The sequence below is a fragment of the Kogia breviceps genome, chromosome 17, assembly GCF_026419965.1.
Source record: "Kogia breviceps isolate mKogBre1 chromosome 17, mKogBre1 haplotype 1, whole genome shotgun sequence".
In the NCBI taxonomy this organism is placed as follows: domain Eukaryota; kingdom Metazoa; phylum Chordata; class Mammalia; order Artiodactyla; family Physeteridae; genus Kogia; species Kogia breviceps.
Genome location: NC_081326.1, coordinates 68388531 through 68409309, shown reverse-complemented (window position 1 = coordinate 68409309; position 20779 = coordinate 68388531). Strand labels below are relative to the sequence as shown.

At 43.3% G+C, this 20779-nt stretch overlaps 1 protein-coding gene across 4 annotated transcripts in view; it reads left to right on the top strand.

Moving 5' to 3' along the window:
- Positions 1-20779, top strand: part of ADCY8 (adenylate cyclase 8) — a 220095-nt gene that overhangs the window by 80372 nt on the left and 118944 nt on the right. For all 4 annotated transcript variants that reach the window (XM_059042851.2, XM_067017164.1, XM_067017166.1 and 1 more), the window contains exons 4-5: positions 614-725; positions 9466-9593. In XM_059042851.2, coding sequence (XP_058898834.1) covers positions 614-725; positions 9466-9593 — 240 coding nt within the window. The remainder of the gene's footprint in view (positions 1-613; positions 726-9465; positions 9594-20779) is intronic.

The window sequence follows — 20779 nt, the reverse complement described above, 5'->3', positions numbered from 1 at the left end:
TTCCCTTCCACCAAGCCATAGGCATAGTATCAGACCTCACCCAACTGAAATTCTTAGTAAATGTGCCTTTCAGATAATTAATTATTCTGCCTAAGGTCTCCCAGGCTTGCTTACCTTTTCCCACAATTTTTGAAAAACGCCTAACTCTATTTGCCTGCAGTTTTGGGTAGAGTATATGTGTGTCATCGGGCTGAAGATAATGAGGTTTTGCCTTCTTTTGTCCCCGTGTCCATTTTGCTCTGTGCTCATGCAGTCTGCTTTGCTGTTCATTGTGAAAATACAGAGATGATTCACAATGCTTCATTTTGCTTTCCACAATAAATTGATCTGTTCCTGGTGGAAAATTCCCTTTTGGGTTGTTTGCCTTGCCCACACTCCACAGCCCTGCACAGGAAGAAGGGCTTTCCGTTGCCTTCTTGTCCTTCCTGAACCCCCCGGGTGGACTGTCTGCTGAGATGTTTGTTAAACACTGAGGCATTCCTTGAGACTCCCGTGGCAAGGAGAGCTAAAATCTCAGACCACAGTTGGCTTGTTCGAATGGTGATGTGTCTCCCAGGATAGATTGAAATATTAATGTGCTTTCTCCCCACCCCATCCCTTCCCTGTTGTCTAGTATTCTTTTTGCAGATGTTAAAGGATTTACCAACCTCTCCACGACCTTGTCTGCCCAGGAGCTTGTCAGGATGCTCAACGAGCTCTTTGCCAGATTTGATCGACTGGCCCATGTGAGTTGAATTTAATTGCCTCCTAGCCTTCGCAGGAGTGAGGGACTGCATGCGGAACTAGGGAGGAGAGGGACTCAGCCTTCATCACCAATGTCATTACCACTCCGCATCCTGACCCCAGACATGGATCCCTGACCCTCGCGCATTCTGGGGACAGATGTTAGTTATTTACAGGTCTCGGACGGGAGGTTTGTCAGATTTTCCTAGCTGAGAGACAGCTGGTTGAGTGACAATTAAACCAAAGTCCTTTGTAATCTGCTTTCCATTTCCCCCTGCCTGTGGCCGGGCACCATCCAGCTGCAGCCTCGGTGCTGCTTCATGCAGGAATGACTGCCTGCAGTTTCCCAGCCAACCGCGGCCATCTGGAATGAATGAGTCTCGTCTCAAGGACCAGTGAGCTACTGGCCCATCCCGCCACCATTTTGTTTGACTTAAGAGCTTTGCTTTTAGCCAACAAGACACTACCTTTCTTTTCCCGCTGGCTTGACCAGAGCTCAAATAGAGAACAGGTTAAAGGAAATGAACATTTGCCACCAAAACACAGATTCCTAGTTGTCATGCTATATTTTCGAGTGGGTTTTGGGTTCAAATTGGCATGACTTATCTTCCTACTTTGTAAAGGGTGTATCCTAGTGTCAATTTCACAGGCTGTCGCGAGAGTTTAATGAGACCACATCAGTGGGAGTTCATTGTTAGGTTATCAAAATGTCCTTTTCTAAGGCTGCCTCACTCCAACAGAGATCCATTCACACTTGCATCTGAGCACCTAGTAGGTGTTGTGTTGGGAATATGGGAATAACTAAAACACACTTTCCCCCTTAGAGCTAAGTCTAGTCATGGATACCTAAAAAAGTCATCCATGAACAATGTGCTGTATGCCATGATGAAGGGACGTCTAGAGTGCTATGGGAACACAGAAACTACATATAACCCTGGGATCAGAGAAGCCGTCTGGGAGAAAGTGATTCTTAGGCTGGGTCTTAAAAAAGAGAAAACAAACAGAATACCATTCATCAATAAAAAGGAATAAATCACCAATACATGTAACAACATCAGTGATTCTCAACTGCAATCTGACAAGTGAAAGAAGCCGGACACAAAAAGCTAGACACTTTATGATTCCATTTGTAAGACATTCTAGAAAAGACACAAATTATAGGGACAGAAAAGAGATAAGTCATTGTCAGGAGGGATGAGGGGTGGAGGAAGTGGACTGATTTGCACAGAAGCACAGGGTGAGGTGATTTGGGGAGTGATCGGCTGCTCTATATGTGAGTGGGACTTCACACATTTACCAAAAAGGTAAATTTTATTGTATAAAAATTATACACCAATTAGGTGCATAACTGAGGTGGAGAAGGCAGGGAAGGTCATTGTATGCAGAGGGGAGAAGAAAAATTAAGATGCTATATGTCTAGAGAACCAGAAGAGATTTAGCACTGCTGAAAGGAGAATTCAAGGTAGGGAGTGGTAGAGGCGAGGCTAGAAAAATAAGCAAGGACCTGCCAAGGACCTCGCATTGTCATCTGTAGCTACTGGACAACTATGGAATAGGAGACTGACATGAGCAGCAAAAGAGGTGGAAACCGACGTCTCCTCCTGTTAGAAGGGTTGGATTTACCTGAAGGACTAGGAGTTTGAAGGTAGGGAAGAATGTACACCATTTCTTTTTATGGTTGCCAGGGGCGGCTGGTGCCAGTTACTCGTAGTGATTCTACGTTACATTCTGGTTCTAAATATTTCTGCTCAGAGATACTAAGATGAACAAAAATGACCCTCCAAAGAGAACTGAGAGATGTGATCAAGGTCAGTTTCTGGCGTCACAGTAAATCCCCATTGACTCAGAGAAAGGGTTGTTATGTGAAATGTAATCTAAGTTGTTCAGCCAACACTTATTGCGTGCTCACCAGGTGCCAGGAGCCGTGCAGCGCGCTGGCGAGACAAAACCAGTCCCTGCCCTCGGAGTCTGCTAAGGGAGAAAGACAAGTCCATAAACTTCGCAGGACACTGTGGCGCCAGCAGTAGGCACAGAAGTCCTGGTGGACGAAAGAAGGAACAGTCAGTGGTTGGGGTGAGGAGGGCAGTAATGTAGCACCACGAGGAGAAGAGGCTATATGCAACTGGGTGTGAGGAAAAGCAGGAGCCTTCCCGGCACCAAATCAGACCGTGGAGAGCCTTCCAGGCTGAGCCATGATGCAAACGCAAGACAGTGTGAAAATGTGGAAATGTGCTGCTTATTTGGGGAGCTCTAAGGAGCTCAAGATTGCCGGAGCATAAAGGGCATGGGAGACTGCAGTGAGAAGTGAGCCTGAAGAGGAAAGGAGAAACAAGTCTGGAGGGCACCACGCAACATTTTAAGGAACGTGGACTTGGTCCTGTAGCCCGGGCTCTTGCCCTAGTTTCAGTGTACATGGTGGGAGAGAGGGAGTGAGATGGGGGTACACAGCTCAGCGACCCCCAGTGGGTGTGAGAAGCTATCGTCCATCTTCTGGAGAACGAGTCTCACTGAAAGATTTAAGGAAAAAAATCAAATTAAACACATACAGGTGAGGGAGTAAAGTTATTATTAATTTTGATCCTATTGAACATCCATCAACTGCCTGGTGTACATTATGCACTAGACTGCGTATTTGCCCCGGATTGCTTAATTTAGTTCTTAAAACAAACCTACAGGAGAGGTTCTTTATTGTTCCCATTTTACAGAACAAGTGACTGAAACTCCAAGAAGTAAAGTAATCTGCCCAGAACCCCTGGTAGGTGGTGCATCTGTGATTCAGACCATCTGAGACCAGGTGCTCACTCCTGACCACTAAGCAGTGCCCCAGGCACTTTGGGGGATGGAGCAAGATGTCAGAGATGTATTACTGTTCATGCCAGCCAACTTGGAGATCTAGATTTCTAGGACTTCAACTATGGGCTGCACTTCAATTAACTGTACACATCCCCTCTCTGAGTCTCAGTTTTCCTATCAGAATTATAATGAAGGATAAGTGAAACGATACACAGAGACTGGCTCAAAATAAGTACTCAGCACCCATGAGTACTCCGTAACTCCCACTCTACCCCCTACCCCATCCCTACCCACCCCAGGTGCATCAGTCTTTTCTACTCTAGGGGACTTCTGTGGAAAAGCTTGAGAAACTCTGCCAGAGAAAACAATTCTACTCACCTTGGAATGAGAAAACTTAACTTTAAAACTTAAAATGTTACTTTAAATGTATTTGCCCCCAACCTTAGGCAAATCACTTAACCAAGTGGGTCACAGACCTTGCTTCTGTGTAAAAGGGGATCGGACTTGCCTTTTCTGATATCTTTTAGCGTCAAAATTCTGTGGCTTTATAATGATCTCTCTCTGCCTTGCCATAATTATTTGCTTTAGATTTTCATTATGTCATACATCTGACAGAACCCACTTCCCATGTAAATATCATCCATTGCACCTTCCCATTTATCCACTGCATTATTATGATGCAGGCAAAAACTTCAAAGTCTTCTATTAAAGATCCTCTGAGTGTGGTTGAATTCCTCAGTGCCCCTGTGGCTGCTCAAAGCAGAGTGTTTTTGACCCTTTCTAGTGCCCTTGGCAAACTCTAGTAACTTTTGATCTTTGATCTTTTTTTTAAAAAATAAAGTATTCCTGGACTTCCCTGGTGGTGCAGTGGTTAAGAATCCGCCTGCCAATGCAGGGGACACGGGTTCAATCCCTGGTCCGGGAAGATCCCACATGGCTGCGGAGCAACTGAGCCCACGAGCCACAACTACTGAGCCCACAGGCCACAACTACTGAAGCCTGTGTGCCTAGAGCCCGTGCTCCGCAACAAGAGAAGCCACTGCAATGACAAGCCTGCTCACTGAAACGAAGAGGATTCCCCGCTCACGGCAACTAGATAAAGCCCGCACATAGCAACGAAGACCCCAAAATAAATAAATTAAATAAATAAATTTATTAAAAAATAAATAAGTAAATAAAGTAGTCCCTGCCTACTCCTCTCCCTAACAAATTAGGAATGAAAAATATGTATGCTATTATCAAGGCTTTAAAATCAACATCATTACATCTTAAGCCTTGTTTCAGATTGCTGACAAAACGGGAAGCAACCTAAATTATTGTTACAAGGAACAATTCCAACACTATGGAAAGCTAATCAACAGATTTTAAAGAATGAGATAGCTATTTCTGTACCGACATAGAATCTCAAGACATATTGTTGCATGATAAAGCATGTCTCATATCTATAAACATAGTATGATCAATTTATGGCTAAAGAGCATGAAAAATGGTGCATATATATAAACATAGAAATGTATATATTAATGCATAACAGCCTCTCAAGAGGGGAAAGGAGACCAGGTTTCCAGGGTGTGGTGTGTCTGAGCGGGAGAGGCTACTAAAGGAGACTTATCTACAGTTTCATTTTTACTAGGACAATATATTCATGTGTTAATTTGTATAATTACAATTAGATAAAGTACTATAAAAATTGTCATGATTTCTAATATAACTTTTTTAAGTGCATTCGTAGCACTAATGGTTTTTGTTCTGAGAGCCTGTTTTCTTTTCATTTTTTTTTTCTGATTACTAAAGCAATACTTGTCCATTATGTAAAATTCAAACAGCAAAGATAGAGACAATAGAGAAAGCATGTATCCCTGTAATCTTACCCCTCCTCAAAGATATAACCATCTTTGATAATTTGGTACCTATATCTCCTCAGTGTTATGTGCATACATGGTTTCATAAATTCTCTGGATTTTTTGCCAAGATTTTTATCATATCAAAGCCATCAAGATGGGAGGAAGAGGATTATATTAAGACTAACTCGATAAAATTTACAAGACCCTCACCCCCACTATATTTTTCTTTTTCAGTATCTTTTTTAAAAGCAACCTGGCTTTTTTAATGTGAGTTTTTCAAAGCAGTTTCTCGTAAAAAGAAGTTGCTTGGATATTACTGTCAAGTCGTCTGACAGCTCACGGGAATTGATCAGAAAAATGTGTCTGCAAATTGACAGAACTTGACCGATGAGAAGACAAGCCTTTCCTATTTATATTTATATATACATACATGATTGGTATATATACACATATGCATATATACATACCATTTATATGGGGCCCACAGTTTTTCAAGGAGGCTGCCAGCTTCACCTTTTGTTCAGAAGAAAAATGAACCCTGGGTTACAAACATCTTCACCTTCCAGAGGGTAGTGAACTATTTTACAGATCTCCTTCCCAAACACATTTTTGTCGGGAGATCTACCATTCTGGACTCTGCCATAATTTCTGCAGTTTTGTAAAGAAAACATGGAGTCCCAAAGTCAAACAGACATGCTGTGAATTCCACTTCTGTCTCTCACTTGCTGTGTGACCTTCCCTTCCTTAAGCCATCTGTGAAGTGGCATATGACTCAGAATGTGGTCGTAAAGACTAAACAAGATCAATATAATGCTTTTAACACATAGCCTGGCACATAGTATGTGCTCAATAAATACAACTGCCTTTCCCTAAAGTTTTCCAAAATGTTTTCACCTCTGTTTGCATGGAAAAAAAATCACTGATTTGGAGCTTCCGAATATCATATATAATCCATATCCATTACTTTTTAGCCAGCTGCTCTGTGGTACAGGAAGATTTCCATCTCTCTTACACTGAAATTTTCACGTCTAAAAACGTGGTCTGCCATGTTCAGGGTTATTGTGAGAATCAAAGGAGAAAAGATAAGGCATAGCATTAAATGTGGAGAAGACTATTTTCAGGTTAGCTGTCACTGGCATTGCTAGTTGATGGCCATGCTTACTTAGTTATGTATTAAGGGCAAGGAGACCATTTTGACATGCGTCACATATGGGGAATTGAAACCCACATATCAGTGGCTTCAGTGACTTATGGAAGGTCAAACAGCTGGTAAATTTGACTAGAACGCAGAGGTCTGATTCTTAGACCGAAGTATTTCCTGCTCTACCCTTTCCCTCCCCCCCTCCCCACTGTCAACAGGGAGGCAGATCTCCCTGCTGACCAGGCTACCAACAGCCCAGCAGGCTCTGCCCCAGAGACCATCTGAAGGCAAAGTGTGGCTGACTGAAGTCACCAGCCCCTACCTCTCAGCCTCCCTGTTCTCCGCTGCAGAATCAGAATAAGGTATTTGCTCCTTTGCAAACAAATGTTAGGAAGTTTTAACTTGTGACCACATGCAAGATACATATATGTATATGTGTATGCATATAAAAACTCACTACATTGCTGTAGTAGCTACACAACATATATATATATAGCAGTATATGTAGTATAAATATGTACAGCAATTGTGTGTGTGTGTGTGTGTGTGTGTATATATATATATATATATATATATATATATATATATATATATCTACACTTCAATGTATTGAGTTTTTATCATTCATTTCATTTAGTGCCAGGAACTTTCCTTTATTCCAAGAATATGTCTTTTTAAGTTTTGGTGTTAAAAACGCCCTTTCTTTTATAAAGTGATGAGGATAGTCGGGTAGTTTGGTTGTTATTTTTGTATGTTGATGGACTTTTCATACTTGTTGGCAAAACACAAAATTGAACTCTAGAGCAGTGCCTTGGGCCTTCTGGGTTTTTTTAATAACTGTCCCATGGACTCCACAAATCTGGAAACTTCCAGGACCAGTGGGTCAGGTCTCCCTAGTTCCATTCTGGCCGCAACAGTCTAGAGGGTCTTAGAAGAAACAAGTGAAGGTCTTGAGCTTCCCTTTTTGCTCTCTTACAAAATTAGCTGCATTGAAGCAGCCGATAGATAGGAACCACACACTCCTAAAAATAACCGTGGGATAGCTGTGCCCGCTATCAGCGATCTGAAGATCGCATCTGTGCCCATTCGGGAAGGTTGGCAAGGCCCTGGAGATCTGATCCAGACAGGGAAACACCAGAGCCAGTTCTGATTCTCTTTTCCCAGTCTGATATTTGTTTTTTATTGGGAAAGTGATTTCACTTGTTACCCAAACGTGATGTCCCAACCCCTGATCATATAAGGAAAGCAGCATGGTGCTTTATAACTTGGCAGTACCAGGGCATCCACTGTGCTGCTGGCATCTCAGTAGGCCCCTTTCTGTCTACAACTCCCCTCCTCCTGCCCTTGGACTCTGGTTTCCCAAGGAGAGCCCTTAACCCACAAAGCCATAGACCCACAGGCACCTAGGGCTTCAAATCTAGAAGACATCTCAAGAGTCATTCTGTCCCAACCATCTACCCAAGGAGACCTAGGGAGAATCTGCCTGTGTCACAGATAGAAATGTGAAAGAACGAGGACAGGAGTCCAAGTCATGATCATAGAGACGGGTGACGTTAATTTAGTGCCCCATCTGCTGGACCCTTCACATGCCTCATCTTCCCGCATCTTTACAATCACACAATGAGGTCCTATTCTTATCCCCATTTTATAGATGAGGCAATGGAGGCTCAGAGGTTAAGTAATTTACCTAAAAACACACAGTGAGGATGGGGTGGGGGGTTTAGGATTTGATCTGCCATGAGACTCCTCAGCCAGTGCTCTTAGCCCCAATGCTCTACCGCCCCAAGTTCTCTTTCCTCTATAACCTGCAAAATCCAGCCTATTCCCATCCAATATGAAAGTATGCACCATTTCTTATGTACTTGTTGCTCTTTGAAACTTCGTAAGGATCATGTCTTCAAGATTGTGAATCCACCAAACAAACAGGCGTGTCCTGCTTCTCACTGGTGAAGTGGTCAGGATAAAAACTGTACCTACCTCCAGGTTCTTGTGAGGGTGCATTCTGTTTAATATTGGGTTTCCCTGGTGGCACAGTGGTTAAGATCTGCCTGCCGATGTAGGAGACACGGGTTCAAGCCCTGGTCCGGGAAGATCCCACCTGCCGCAGAGCAACTAAGCCCGTGTGCCACAACTAGTGAACCTGCGTGCCACAACTACTGAAGCCTGCATGCCTAGAGCCTATGCTCTGCAACAAGAGAAGACCCGGCAATGAGAAGCCCACGCAAGGGAGAGTAGCCCCTGCTCTCCGCAACTAGAGAAAACCTGCGCACAGCAACAAAGACCCAACACACCAAAAATAAATAAATAAAATGAATAAATTCATTTATATATATATATATATATATATATATATAATAGGGGTTGTTTTAATCATCTTTGTGTCAGGGACAATGCTTGCTTTATGATAGATGCACACCTGATGTTTTCATCAGTGAGCAGGCGTGTGAATCAGTAAATGAATACAAGTATGTATAAGACACAGTCAGCCTCTCTTCTTAAGGTGCCAGTACCGTCGTTGGGAAAGGACTTTATATAGAGTTGGAACAGTTGGTATCCCTAAGTGATTTATTTTTTCAAGTGCTTATTGTTGAGCTAGCAACTGATATAAACTGTTAATCCAGAAACATGTCCTGAGAAGAAATACATCAGTGGGAGCAGGATTGGGGTGTTCAGTGTTCCATAGGGGATTAAGATCAGAAAGCTACTACATGGCAGAGTTGGGATACGGCCCTGTATCTGTCAAACTCAAAATCCAGTGTTTTTCCACGACTCCGTTCCACCGCTGAGCCCTTCAACTCCCCCCTCCAATTTCCTGGGAAGAAAATAGCAGCACATTTCAAAGGGAGAAGCCCCTGATCCCAAGGTGCAGACCTGTTGACCCGGCTCCCCTCTTTCCCAAGGCTTTCGGAAGCACTTACCTGTCTGCTGACTCAGTCCTTCCCTCTCCCACCTTGTTCCTTTCAGGAGCACCACTGCCTTCGCATTAAAATCCTGGGGGACTGCTACTACTGCGTTTCAGGACTTCCCGAGCCCCGCCAGGACCACGCCCACTGCTGCGTTGAAATGGGCCTCAGTATGATCAAAACCATCAGGTAATTTGGGACCTTCTCCCTAATACCCGAGCCTTCGACGTGCTTGATGGGAAAGACCAAAACCACCCCGTCTATCCTTTGCAGTCGACCATGTGTGTGTGGAAGGGTGGAGCTCTTTGACTTATTTCATGAAGACTGTATACCCATTAGTTCTCCCATAGGAACCGCCAGCTTCATTATGTTCTAGTGATACCTCCCTTTCAATTATTTGTGCAGCACACTTGTATGACCATGTCCTTGTGGGGATAGAGCAGGGAACAGGACGAGCACAGTGCTTGCCTGCAGGGAGGTTACAGTGCGGTGGGAAAGATAAATGCATAGACGATTCCAGTGTGGTACAACACGCTCTGAGATGAATCAAACCAGGGCGCTCGGGGGCAATAGAGGAGAAACATTTAGTGCAATCTGGGGTGCTGGAGAAGGCTTTCCAGAGTACAGATGTCTAAGCTGTTACCTGAAAAGTAAGACATTAGATCCTGGAGGTGGAATGGAGCGCTTGGAAGATAGGTGGCCTTGTGCAGGATTCGAGGTGTGCTGTAGTGGAGGCTGGTGGAGGCTGGGGTGGAGATGGTGGTGACAGGTAGACGGCACCCTGGGAGCATCCAGAACCTGCAGGGCCTTATGAGCCGTGTTAAGGGGTTGCATTTTATCCTAAGGCCAGCAGGAATCACCGGGGGGCAACCTGGGTGTCTTCACGGGTGTGTGGCAAGTGCTTTTGGCTTTGGTGAGTGTAGCTGACAAATAGAGGGTGAATCAAAGGGGGATGGGTTATTGCGGTCAAGGACTCTGGAGCTAGACTGTTTATGGCTTTGGGACAGAAGCTCAGTACGGCCAAACTCCCCTCAAGGTTCCCAACTGTTTGCAGATCCTCCAAGCATCGCATCTTCCCACAAACCCAGCAAAGGGAGTAAAGAGTGGACACATGGGCAGAAATCTCCATGGATTATGTCTTCATCTTATAAGAGAAGAAGAGCATTGTTGGAAATAGACCAGAAGACTCTCCTCGTGCACTCACACCTTGGTTGTGTGGTCTATCAGGCGCCCATGTGACGCTCGGGAGTGTCAGTCTGGATTCAAGTTCAGCCAGTACCACAACCCCTGCTCCGCACCCCCCAAACACACACCATCCACTGTAGGCTCAGCTTGCCTGCCGGTTCCCAAGACCAATCCAGAAACAGGCAAGAGGAATCTAAGGAGTTGGAGGCACCCTTTCTAGAACCTGGCCACAGCCAACACAGTGTGCCTGACCCTTCTACTTGCTGACAGATCCCTGACTTTATTCAGGTTTCAGGCAGAGGTCTGTTGACATTGGGAAATGCTATGAAGTCCCCTAGTTAAGAAGAGGGCAAGAAGCCGTTTTCCTAAATATGATCCTGTTCCATTGATGTGACACCGGTCAGTACTGAGCCTGAAATCACACTCTGGGTGGGCAGATATGCCCCCCGGGCGGGCCCTCGGGGTCCCATATCTGGAACTTACCCCACAACCAGGGCCTGATTAAGGCAGTGAGGTGCTTTGCCATGAGGTATATGATGAAAATCCAACCATAACCATCCTTAAGACCAAGTAGGCAGTTGGAGAGGGACTGGAAATGTCTACTCTGCTGTTGCCCCCTCTGTTACAGAGATGCAGATGTTTCCCCCAGTAGGGACCATTTAAAAGTAACCCACCACTCCAGCCAGAGTTCCCCTTTTTTTTTTTTTTTTTTTTTTTTTTTGGCAATCACATTCATTACCGCCCTTTCCCACTCCTTGCACCCACGAATTCCTCTAAAGCTCTGTCTGTTCAAGAAAATCGCTATTAACAGAAGACTTTTTTTTTTTTTTTTTTGCTGTACGCGGGCCTCTCACTGCTGTGGCCTCTCCCGCTGCGGAGCACAGGCTCCGGACGCGCAGGCTCAGCGGCCATGGCTCACGGGCCCAGCCGCTCCGCGGCATGTGGGATCCTCCCGGACCGGGGCACGAACCCGCGTCCCCTGCGTCGGCAGGCGGACTCTCAACCACTGCGCCACCAGGGAAGCCCACCTTGCTGCTTTTAATATTGTTTCTTTGTAGTTAATTTTTGATAGTTTGATTAATATGTGTCTTGGCGTGTTTATCCTTGGGTTTATCATGTATGGGACTCTCTGCACTTCCTACACTTGATTGACTATTTCCTTTCCCATATTAGGGAAGTTTTCAACTATCATCTCTTCCAATATTTTCTCAGTCCCTTTTTTTCTCTCTTCTTCTTCTGGGACCCCTATAATTCGAATGTTGGTGTGTTTAATGCTGTCCCAGAGGTCTCTGAGACTGTCCTCAATTCTTTTCATTCTTTTTTCTCTATTCTGCTCTGTGTTAGTTATTTCCACTATTTTTATCTTCCAGGTCACTTATCCATTCTTCTGCCTCAGTTATTCTGCTATTGATTCCTTCTAGAGAATTTTTAATTTCATTTATTGTATTGTTCATCATTGTTTGCTCTTTAGTTCTTCTAGTTTCCTGTTAAACGTTTCTTGTATACGTTATGTTTGTGCATATATATGTGTGTGTGTTAAGGGTTTGAAGCAGGCCTTGGTGATACCTACAATTCTAAATTCAGTCAAGGGAGTTAGTGCACAGAGAGTTGGTGACCTTGTAAGACATAGTGGGGCTTCATCCCTCGGGCAATGGGAAGTCGCTGACACTTGAAGTTGGGAAGTGTCATGTTCTGATCTGGGTTTGAGGAGGGTAACCATGGAGATGGATAACTCTCTCTCCAGCTGACTCTGGATGAGAGAAATCAGAGGCCAAGGGGAAGGAAACTGGCTGGGAGATATTTGTGTAACCGTCCAGTAAAGAGAACTAAGGACCTGAAATAGAGCAGTAGCTGTGAAATAGGGAAAGGTTATAATCCTCCAAAGCTGAGACCCCGAGTCCCCCAAGACACCATATGTGACATAGAAGTTTAAATTAAATCAAATATTTATCATTATAGTAAACTTACCTTATCAATTGGTAATACTCTAAGTATTTTGGACAGGGTTCCACTTTATTAAAGATAGAGTTTGTTGCTGGATGTGATTACAGCAATGGTTCCTTGAAAGAGTGACTGTAGCACCATGAGATGACTTAAAGGGAACGTACTGAGTGCCCTTGACCTGCAGTCAGCAGACATAACCTGGTTCCTGCTTCTCCCCATTATTAGGTGTGTGGCTGTGGATGAATGTGACCTAACTTCTCAGAGCCTATATGGCCTCTTCCGTGAAATGGGAATCATAAGATCCCAAATTCGGAGTGTTCTTTTGAAAATTTAAGTAGATAGCATGCATGTTATCACCCTAGAAACATTTTTTTAATAGGATCTTGCAATTAGGGCTGAGACTAGACACTGGAAAATTTGACTCAGTTAAGTTACAGAAAGCTATTCTAGTAAAATAATGATAACAATAACTATGGCTTAATGAACACCTACTATATGCCATCAACTGAGATAAGTGTTTTACATACATTAGCTCATTTAGTCCTTATAACAATCCTGGGAGTTCGGCAGGGGTGGAGAGCAAAATATTGAACAACTAGTATGGCTAAAACATGGAGTAATCAGGATAGGCCAGGAAAGCCAAACAAAATGGATGTTAACCATAAACAACCAGTATAGCTATGTGGGTACATCCTGACTAACCTCTGGAATTAGGCTCCTATTTTATCAATGAGGAAACTGGAGCTTACGGAGTTTGGGTAATTGCCCGAAATCACACAGCTAGTCGGTGGCAGAATAAGGGCACCAATCCAGAACCATCTGACGCCAAAGCCATGGGTCTTAACGCTTACGGCATCCTACCTCCTAGCTCCAGATTTCTGCAATTGTTTCTGATGCCTGAAATCTGCCATCGATGCCCAGAGGATCAAAGAATAGCCTAGGAGGTCTCACATACATCCTTCATAAGTTAGCAGAACTGACACTGAGAGGGAAGAAAAAGTCAGTGAACTTCTGATAGTAACAAGATCATAAGCCTTAATCAAGCCTCTTAGTAAATTTATTCCATCAAAAAAAATACTTGATTTTAGAAACATGATATTCGCTAGATGAATGGCAAAAAAGTGATTGAATATAACTTTATTTATAATAAAGCATTTAATAGCATCTCATAGATGTCTGTTCATAAAATTCAATTAATTAACATAGGCTTAGATAATAGTTCCATTAGGTAGATTGACAAGCGGCTCCAGGTGGCTCCTCTTCACATGCCCTGGCTCTACTTTGGAAAGACTTGATAGCTGAGGAGACACTAGAGCTGACAATGGGCTGTGTTATATGCAGTATCTTTATTAATAATCTCCAAAGGCTCCCATGATGAATCTTAATGAAAATTACAGAGCCTGGTCTTTTCAGCACAGTTGCTAAAAAGGCATGGAATGACACCAGAATGTCAAGCAGGAACCGGCTTGTCCCTGATGGTTAATTGGAACAAAGGTCTTAATCCTTGTGACGGGGTTGCCCCGCCAAGCAGCATGGCAGGACGAGGAATGAAAAGCAGCAGTTATTGTGCTTTCCTCGCTGGAGGCAAGGGTGCCCAAGCCCCCTGCATGCCTCGCCGCATCTGTTTCTCCTTCTTTCTCCCTCCTGTAGTTCTTTTTTGCTCTTTGTCTCCCTCTCTCCCTTGCTTCTCTCTCTCTCTGTCTCTTTCCTCCTCAAACCCCCTTTCTCACCTTGTTCTGAAAAGTCACTGACAACAGCATCCATAAGGCTGCACTTCTCTTTGAAATGCATCAGAATTGTCTTTAACATGAACAAGTATTCTTGTTGCAAAATTATTTACAATGGTGAAGACTGAAACGATCTTGTAACAATAGCTGATAAAGCTAATGTTGATTGAATGCTCATCATGTTGCAGACACTATACTAAATAACCTTCCTGACCCACCTCACCTAATCCTGACCACAGCCCTGAGAGGAGAATACTATTACTTTCCCCAATTTTCAGACGAGGAACTTGAAATTCTTATAGGATAAATAACTTCCGGCCAATGACACGCAGCCTAAGCAGCAGGGCAAAGGCCCTGAGGCATGCTCGTCTGACTCCCTAAATGTCTAAAGGCAGGGAAATGGTTAGATAAAGTTTTGCATATTACAAAACAGGGAAATGGGTAACCATTAAGCACCATGATTTACATTAATATTCAATGTCATAAGAAGATGCTTGTGAGTTTAAAGAAGTACGCATTGCAGAGTACGAACACACACACACACACACACACACACACACACACACACACAGACACACACCCCATTTAGGGCAACCTTAGTTTTTTAAAAAATCTACTTTTACAGAGAGAGAAAGACATAGAGCTCAGCGTGGGAAATGGGTGGCTGGATTGCTTCTCTTGCTTTTCTCTCAGGCAGTCCACACTGTTTTTGAACAGGAATCCTGCTCCAGGTTTTCCCATTACCTCTCCACCCCCAAAAGCAGGAGGGTGATGTTGAAGGGAGTTCAAGCGGCAGGAAGGTGTCCAAAGAGCTCTCAGCTTGCAGTGTGGCATTGTGAGGGCCGATCAGGACCCATTACTTCCTGACCTTGAGCGAGTGACTTAACCTCTCTCCGCTCCAGCCTCCTTAGCTGTAAAATGGTGGGAAACCATCCTAATGCAATCTCCATAAATACAGGAACTGATTTTCTGATTTGTCTATTTGGTTCCCTGCTTATATCTGCAGAGGACTTCAAGAGATGCTTGTTGAATAAATGAACAAATGAGATAAATGGACTGTATATGTAGCATAGGGTGAGAATGAAATGACATCTTTTATGAAGATGAAAGGCCAACCCAGAAGAGATAATATTTACATCTTAACTCTCTTGGAGCCTCAGTTCCCTCCTCTGTAAAATGGACATTTATAATGCTGATAGGTATCTACCTGTCAGAACTGTTGTGGGCATCAAAATGAAGTACTTTGTGAAACTGCAACTTCCATGCTAGGGTAAGACACGGTGGCTTTCCAACTCTTTAGAAGCAGATGGGCCCCACGGTTTGTAAGGCAGGCTGACTCTGAAGTCCAGTAAAGGCTATAGGGTAGATCATGGTTGAAGGCAAAGTCGGGCTCCATGGCCACCATGCTGGCAGCTCCCACCCCAACAGTGAGTGACCCCTGAGGTACCCTCAGTGCACTCTGGAAGCTACAGAAGGGAGCTTGCTATAAGTCTGCTGCCTTTGGGAATTAGCTGGCAGAGACTGTGTCCTCCACCTATTGGGCAGAGCCAGATCAAACCCCAGTGGTTCATGTACCCCTAGGCATGGGTTCTTTTTCAAAATAAACCATTCAGGGTAGAGGAAATGAACCACTACATTTAGGCTCTCACACCTGGGGTGAAATTCCAGCTATTCCACCTCTGTAAGTGTGGCCTAAAGTAAGGAACTTCTTGGAACTCAGTTTCCTAACTTGTAAAATGGTACTGGTAATGGTACCCAGAGTTATTGTAAAGATAAGACTTGCCACTTGCACAGAACACCCTGCACCGTGACCGTAGTTGACCTCCATAGCTAACTCCCTTGTTTCTCCATTTTCGCTAGAATGTCCAAGGGCACTGTCGTCTAGGGAGCTGAGGACCAATTACTCAGTTCTTGCTACACTGTAAATTGGTTCATCCTTCCGAACCAATGTATGTCTAGGAACTGCCCAGTTGGTATATGAAATGGATTGGTTGAAGTTATTTAGATGTAAATAGAGCAAATGCAGGCACAATTTTAGCAGGAAAGTGTAGTGTGATCAATTCATAATTTTTTTTTGGTCTGATTCAACCTGTATATAGTTGTATAATTACAAATTATTAATTTTGTTAATTACTAACAAAAATTGGTAGTAGGGGCTTCCCTGGTGGCGCAGTGGTTGAGAGTCCGCCTGCCGATGCAGGGGACGCGGGTTCGTGCCCCGGTCTGGGAGGATCCCACACGCCGCGGAGCGGCTGGGCCCGTGAGCCACGGCCGCTGAGCCTGCGCGTCCGGAGCCTGTGCTCCGCAACGGGAGAGGCCACAGCAGTGAGAGCCCCGCGTACCGCAAAAAAAAAAAAAAAAAAAAAAAAAAATTAGTAGTAGCCACTATTTTTGAGTGTTCAAACTGCACCAGGTTAAGTGCTTTATATACATGATTTTATAAACTACCTTAACAACTCTGCAAAAGTCTAGTTCTCTTTCCCATTGCACCCAAGAAAACTGGGACTCAGACACTAATGCAACTAGCGTGAGGCCCACAGGTAGTAAGTTGAGATACACCCAGGCCTGCTTTCATGCACACTCCACGCCCCTTGGTGGTGGTGAGAGTCACTTGCTTTAAGAAGCCCATATCATTCCCATTTTACAGATCAATGATGGCTGTCATTTCTCCAGCACCATCGATGGATTGGTTAATGGGCTAAAAAACGAACCATTTGAAGCATTTCCACTGAAAGAACATTTCTAAGGTTCTTTATCTTGTATCATATACCAAACACTCGTCTTTAATAGTTCAATGAAAGGAAATGACCTCATCGCTCTTATGCTGGTAAACTGTTGCATTATTGGTACCCAGCTTGATCTAGAGCGACAAAAAAGAATAATAACTATTCAGTGGAGTCTTTATTTAAAATAAATCTTAGCTAGAAGCCCTCCATGAAAACAGATGAGAGCAAAGCTGCTCTAATTGAAAGGGAAAGACGTAGAGGGACTCCCCACTCCCCAACTGGCAGGGCCAAACACACCTCCGTGGTTCCCCTGGGACTCTTAGAAGCATCTTGGGACAACAGGGGGCTACAGAGCAAGAAAGGTTTTGAGCTTTGTCCATGAATTCAACAAATACTTCTGAGCACTGCGTGCTGAGCGCTGTGCTAAGCGTGGGCATGTGGAAATGAAAGATGGTACCCCTGCCCTCCAGAAGCTCAGAGTTTGTGGAGAAAAAGAGCAGCTGCAGATGTTTATAAGGCGAGTGATCTATAGGCATTTTTTTTCCTTCACTTGCGACTGAGGAGGCACAGCAGAGCATCGGTGGGTCTCTACTTTGGGAAACTTGAAAAGGACCTGTACCTCAGAGCAGAATTCCCTCCATTTCAGCCTCAAGAATGCTCCAAGGCCCCCTCCCCCCTCAAGAACTGATCTTGAGACACACATGGAATGTGTTTGTAGTTCTGTGCAACCGCTGGGTAGCCTTTCCAAAGAGGATTGCTGTCTGTAAATTATTCATTACTTCTCCGTAATTTCATTCTTCTCTTTTATTAAATCAAATCCCAGACACAACAAAAAGAAAAACAGTGCAATGAAAAAGTTTGTCTTCTTATGATTTTTTTTTTTTTGTAGAAGAAAATAAAAAATCTAAACGTCTTTTCATTAAGATGTTCCCGTGCATTCCCCGTATAATGTTAATTGCCTAATGGCATTAGCATGGTGTGCCGTTTAATAGACCCTCACAATTAGTTGGCAAAGCACTTTAACATCCATTATCTCCTTTGGGGCTCACAAAGGCTCTGTAAGTGAAACAATCAGCTAGAGCTTTATTCTACAACCACTGAAACTCTGGAGAAGATTAAGCTATTTGCACAGAATCACACACCACATACAGTGTCTGTGTTGCAAGGAGTATGAGGTTTAAAAAACAGCAGCTCCAATTTAGTCGTAGAATCATGCTTACCAGCTGTGTGGCCACAAGACAATAGGTTAACTTTCCTGCAGTTCCTTCATATGTGATAAGCAACCAAGTAGCCCTCAGTATGTGCCAGAGACTATTCTCAACCCTCTACATATCTTTATTCACTTAACCCTGACAATGCTATTATCGCTCCCATTTTATAGATAGAAGTTAAGTAACGTGCCTAAGGTCATGCAGCTAGTAAGTGGCAGAGCAAGATATAAACTCAAGTAGTCTGGCACCAGAGTCTATATTACACCCTCTACTATAGTGATGCTCATATAATGAGAATGATGTAGATTGGGGATGATGATTGTACCCGTCAGGATGGTCCTGGTTATGCTGCAGTAACAAACATCCCCCCGAATCTCAGTGGCTTAAAACAGCAAAGCTTCACTTTTCACTCCCATTTCCTGTCCATTATGAGATGGTTCAGGGAATGGCAGGCTACCACAATACATAATCCTCATTCAGGAACCGTGGTTAGGAAGGCCTCATCACCAAGTATCCTCGACACAGAAGAAAAAGAAAAATCAAAGGAGTGTGGTTGATCAGGCTTTTAAAACTTCTGCCCAGAAATGACCCATATCACTTCTGCTCACATTTTATTGGCTAAAAATAGCATGATATATATAGGAAAGTATAATCCTAATGTGTGTTTGGATATTGTGGTACAAGACATGGTGAACGGGACAGATGACCTGCCTCATAGAAACTCAATGACAAAGCATCAGAAACTAAAATGCTCTTCTCAAGTGCCCGATGCTATTTCTCCTCTTGCTTTTTTTAATTTTAAATTTTTTTTTTTATTTCTCCTCTTGCCATTTTTCAAATGGCCTCTACTTCATCAGTGGATGAAGGGTTTGTGTATAAAAACTGTATATACACATACAGGGTTTTTTGTTTACTTCTTCCTCCTTCTCCTCCTCCTTTTTTAAAAGAATTCTTATTTTATACTGGATTATACTTGATTTACAATGTTGTGTTAGTTTCAGGTGTACAGCAAAGTGATTCAGTTTTACATATATCTATTCTTTTTCAGATTCTTTTCCCATATAGGTTATTAGAGAATATTAAGTAGAAGTCCCTGTGCTATACAGTAGGTCCTTGTTGGTTATCTATTTTAAATATAGTAGTGTGTATATGTCAATCCCAAACTCCCATACAGTTTTTAACTTAAAAGTTAAAGTTAAAACAATGGCCCAGAAACTAGAATCCTCACCAGGGACAAGAACTGTCTCACCCTTTAGCTACAAGCGTTCTTTCTAATGTCCATGGCTGCCTTCCTAATATCTAATTTATTTCAATATTTCTATATTCACAACCCACTAACACTTTATTGTTTAAATGAATGTATTATCTTATAACTTGTTAAGAACAGGGGATACAAAGATGCAATTTATACATGGAATCATTCATTTATTCTTTAAAAAAAAAAGCCCAGCTATATGTGAAGCATGCTCTAGGCTGTAAGAGATACAAGGATAACTCAGGCAGGAATATTGCCTTCCAGGAGTTTCTACTCTTCATCAAAATGCTTAGAGATGTGGGAACAGGAATAGTGAGTATGGACATCCATCCACTCACCCATCCATCCTTCCATTCAATAAACATTGATTGAGTGTCGCCATGTTCCAAACCTGGTACCATGTTAAGAGGGACGGATGGCACTGAGCCATGCAAAGTCTGTACCGTAAATTAGTTTAGAATCTAGCAGAGGAGACAGATGCTTACAATACAGTATCCCAGTTATTGTTCACGTGGGATGCAATAGGAACACTGGGAAAGGCACATAATCCAGATTTCAACTGCAGGAGGGAATGGACATTCCAGACTGAGGGAGCATCCTGGGCCCAGGGTTCAGGTGGTGACTTGTAGTTTGGATGGCTGGGGTCCAGTGTGTGCATGAGAAGTGAGGCTAATAAGGAAGACACAGGACAGACAGATCATGAAGGATTTTATGTACCAGGCTAGGAATTTTCCATTTTATCTTTTTTTTTAAACATCTTTATTAGAGTATAATTGCCTTACAATGGTGTGTCAGTTTCTGCTGTATAACAAAGTGAATCAGTTATACGTATTCATATGCTCCCATATCTCTGGCATCTCCCTCCCTCCCACCCTCCCTATTCCACCCCTCTAGGTGGTCACAAAGCACCAAGCTGATCTCTCTGTGCTATGCGGCTGCTTCCCACTAGCTATCTGTTTTACGTTTGGTAGTGTCTATATGTCCATGCCACTCTCTCACTTTGTACCAGCTTACCCTTCCCCCTCCCCGTATCCTCAAGTCCATTCTCTAGTAGGCCTGCATCTTTATTCCCATCTTGCCCCTAGGTTCTTCTGACCATTTTCTTTTCTGTTTTTTTTCTTTTTTTTTTTAGATTCCATATATATGTGTTAGCATACGGTATTTGTTTTTCTCTTTCTGACTTACTTCATTCTGTATGACAGTCTCTAGATCCATCCACCTCACTACAAATAACTCAGTTTCGTTCCTTTTTATGGCTGAGTAATATTCCATTGTATATATATATGCCACATCTTCTTTATCCATTCACCTGTTGATGGACACTTAA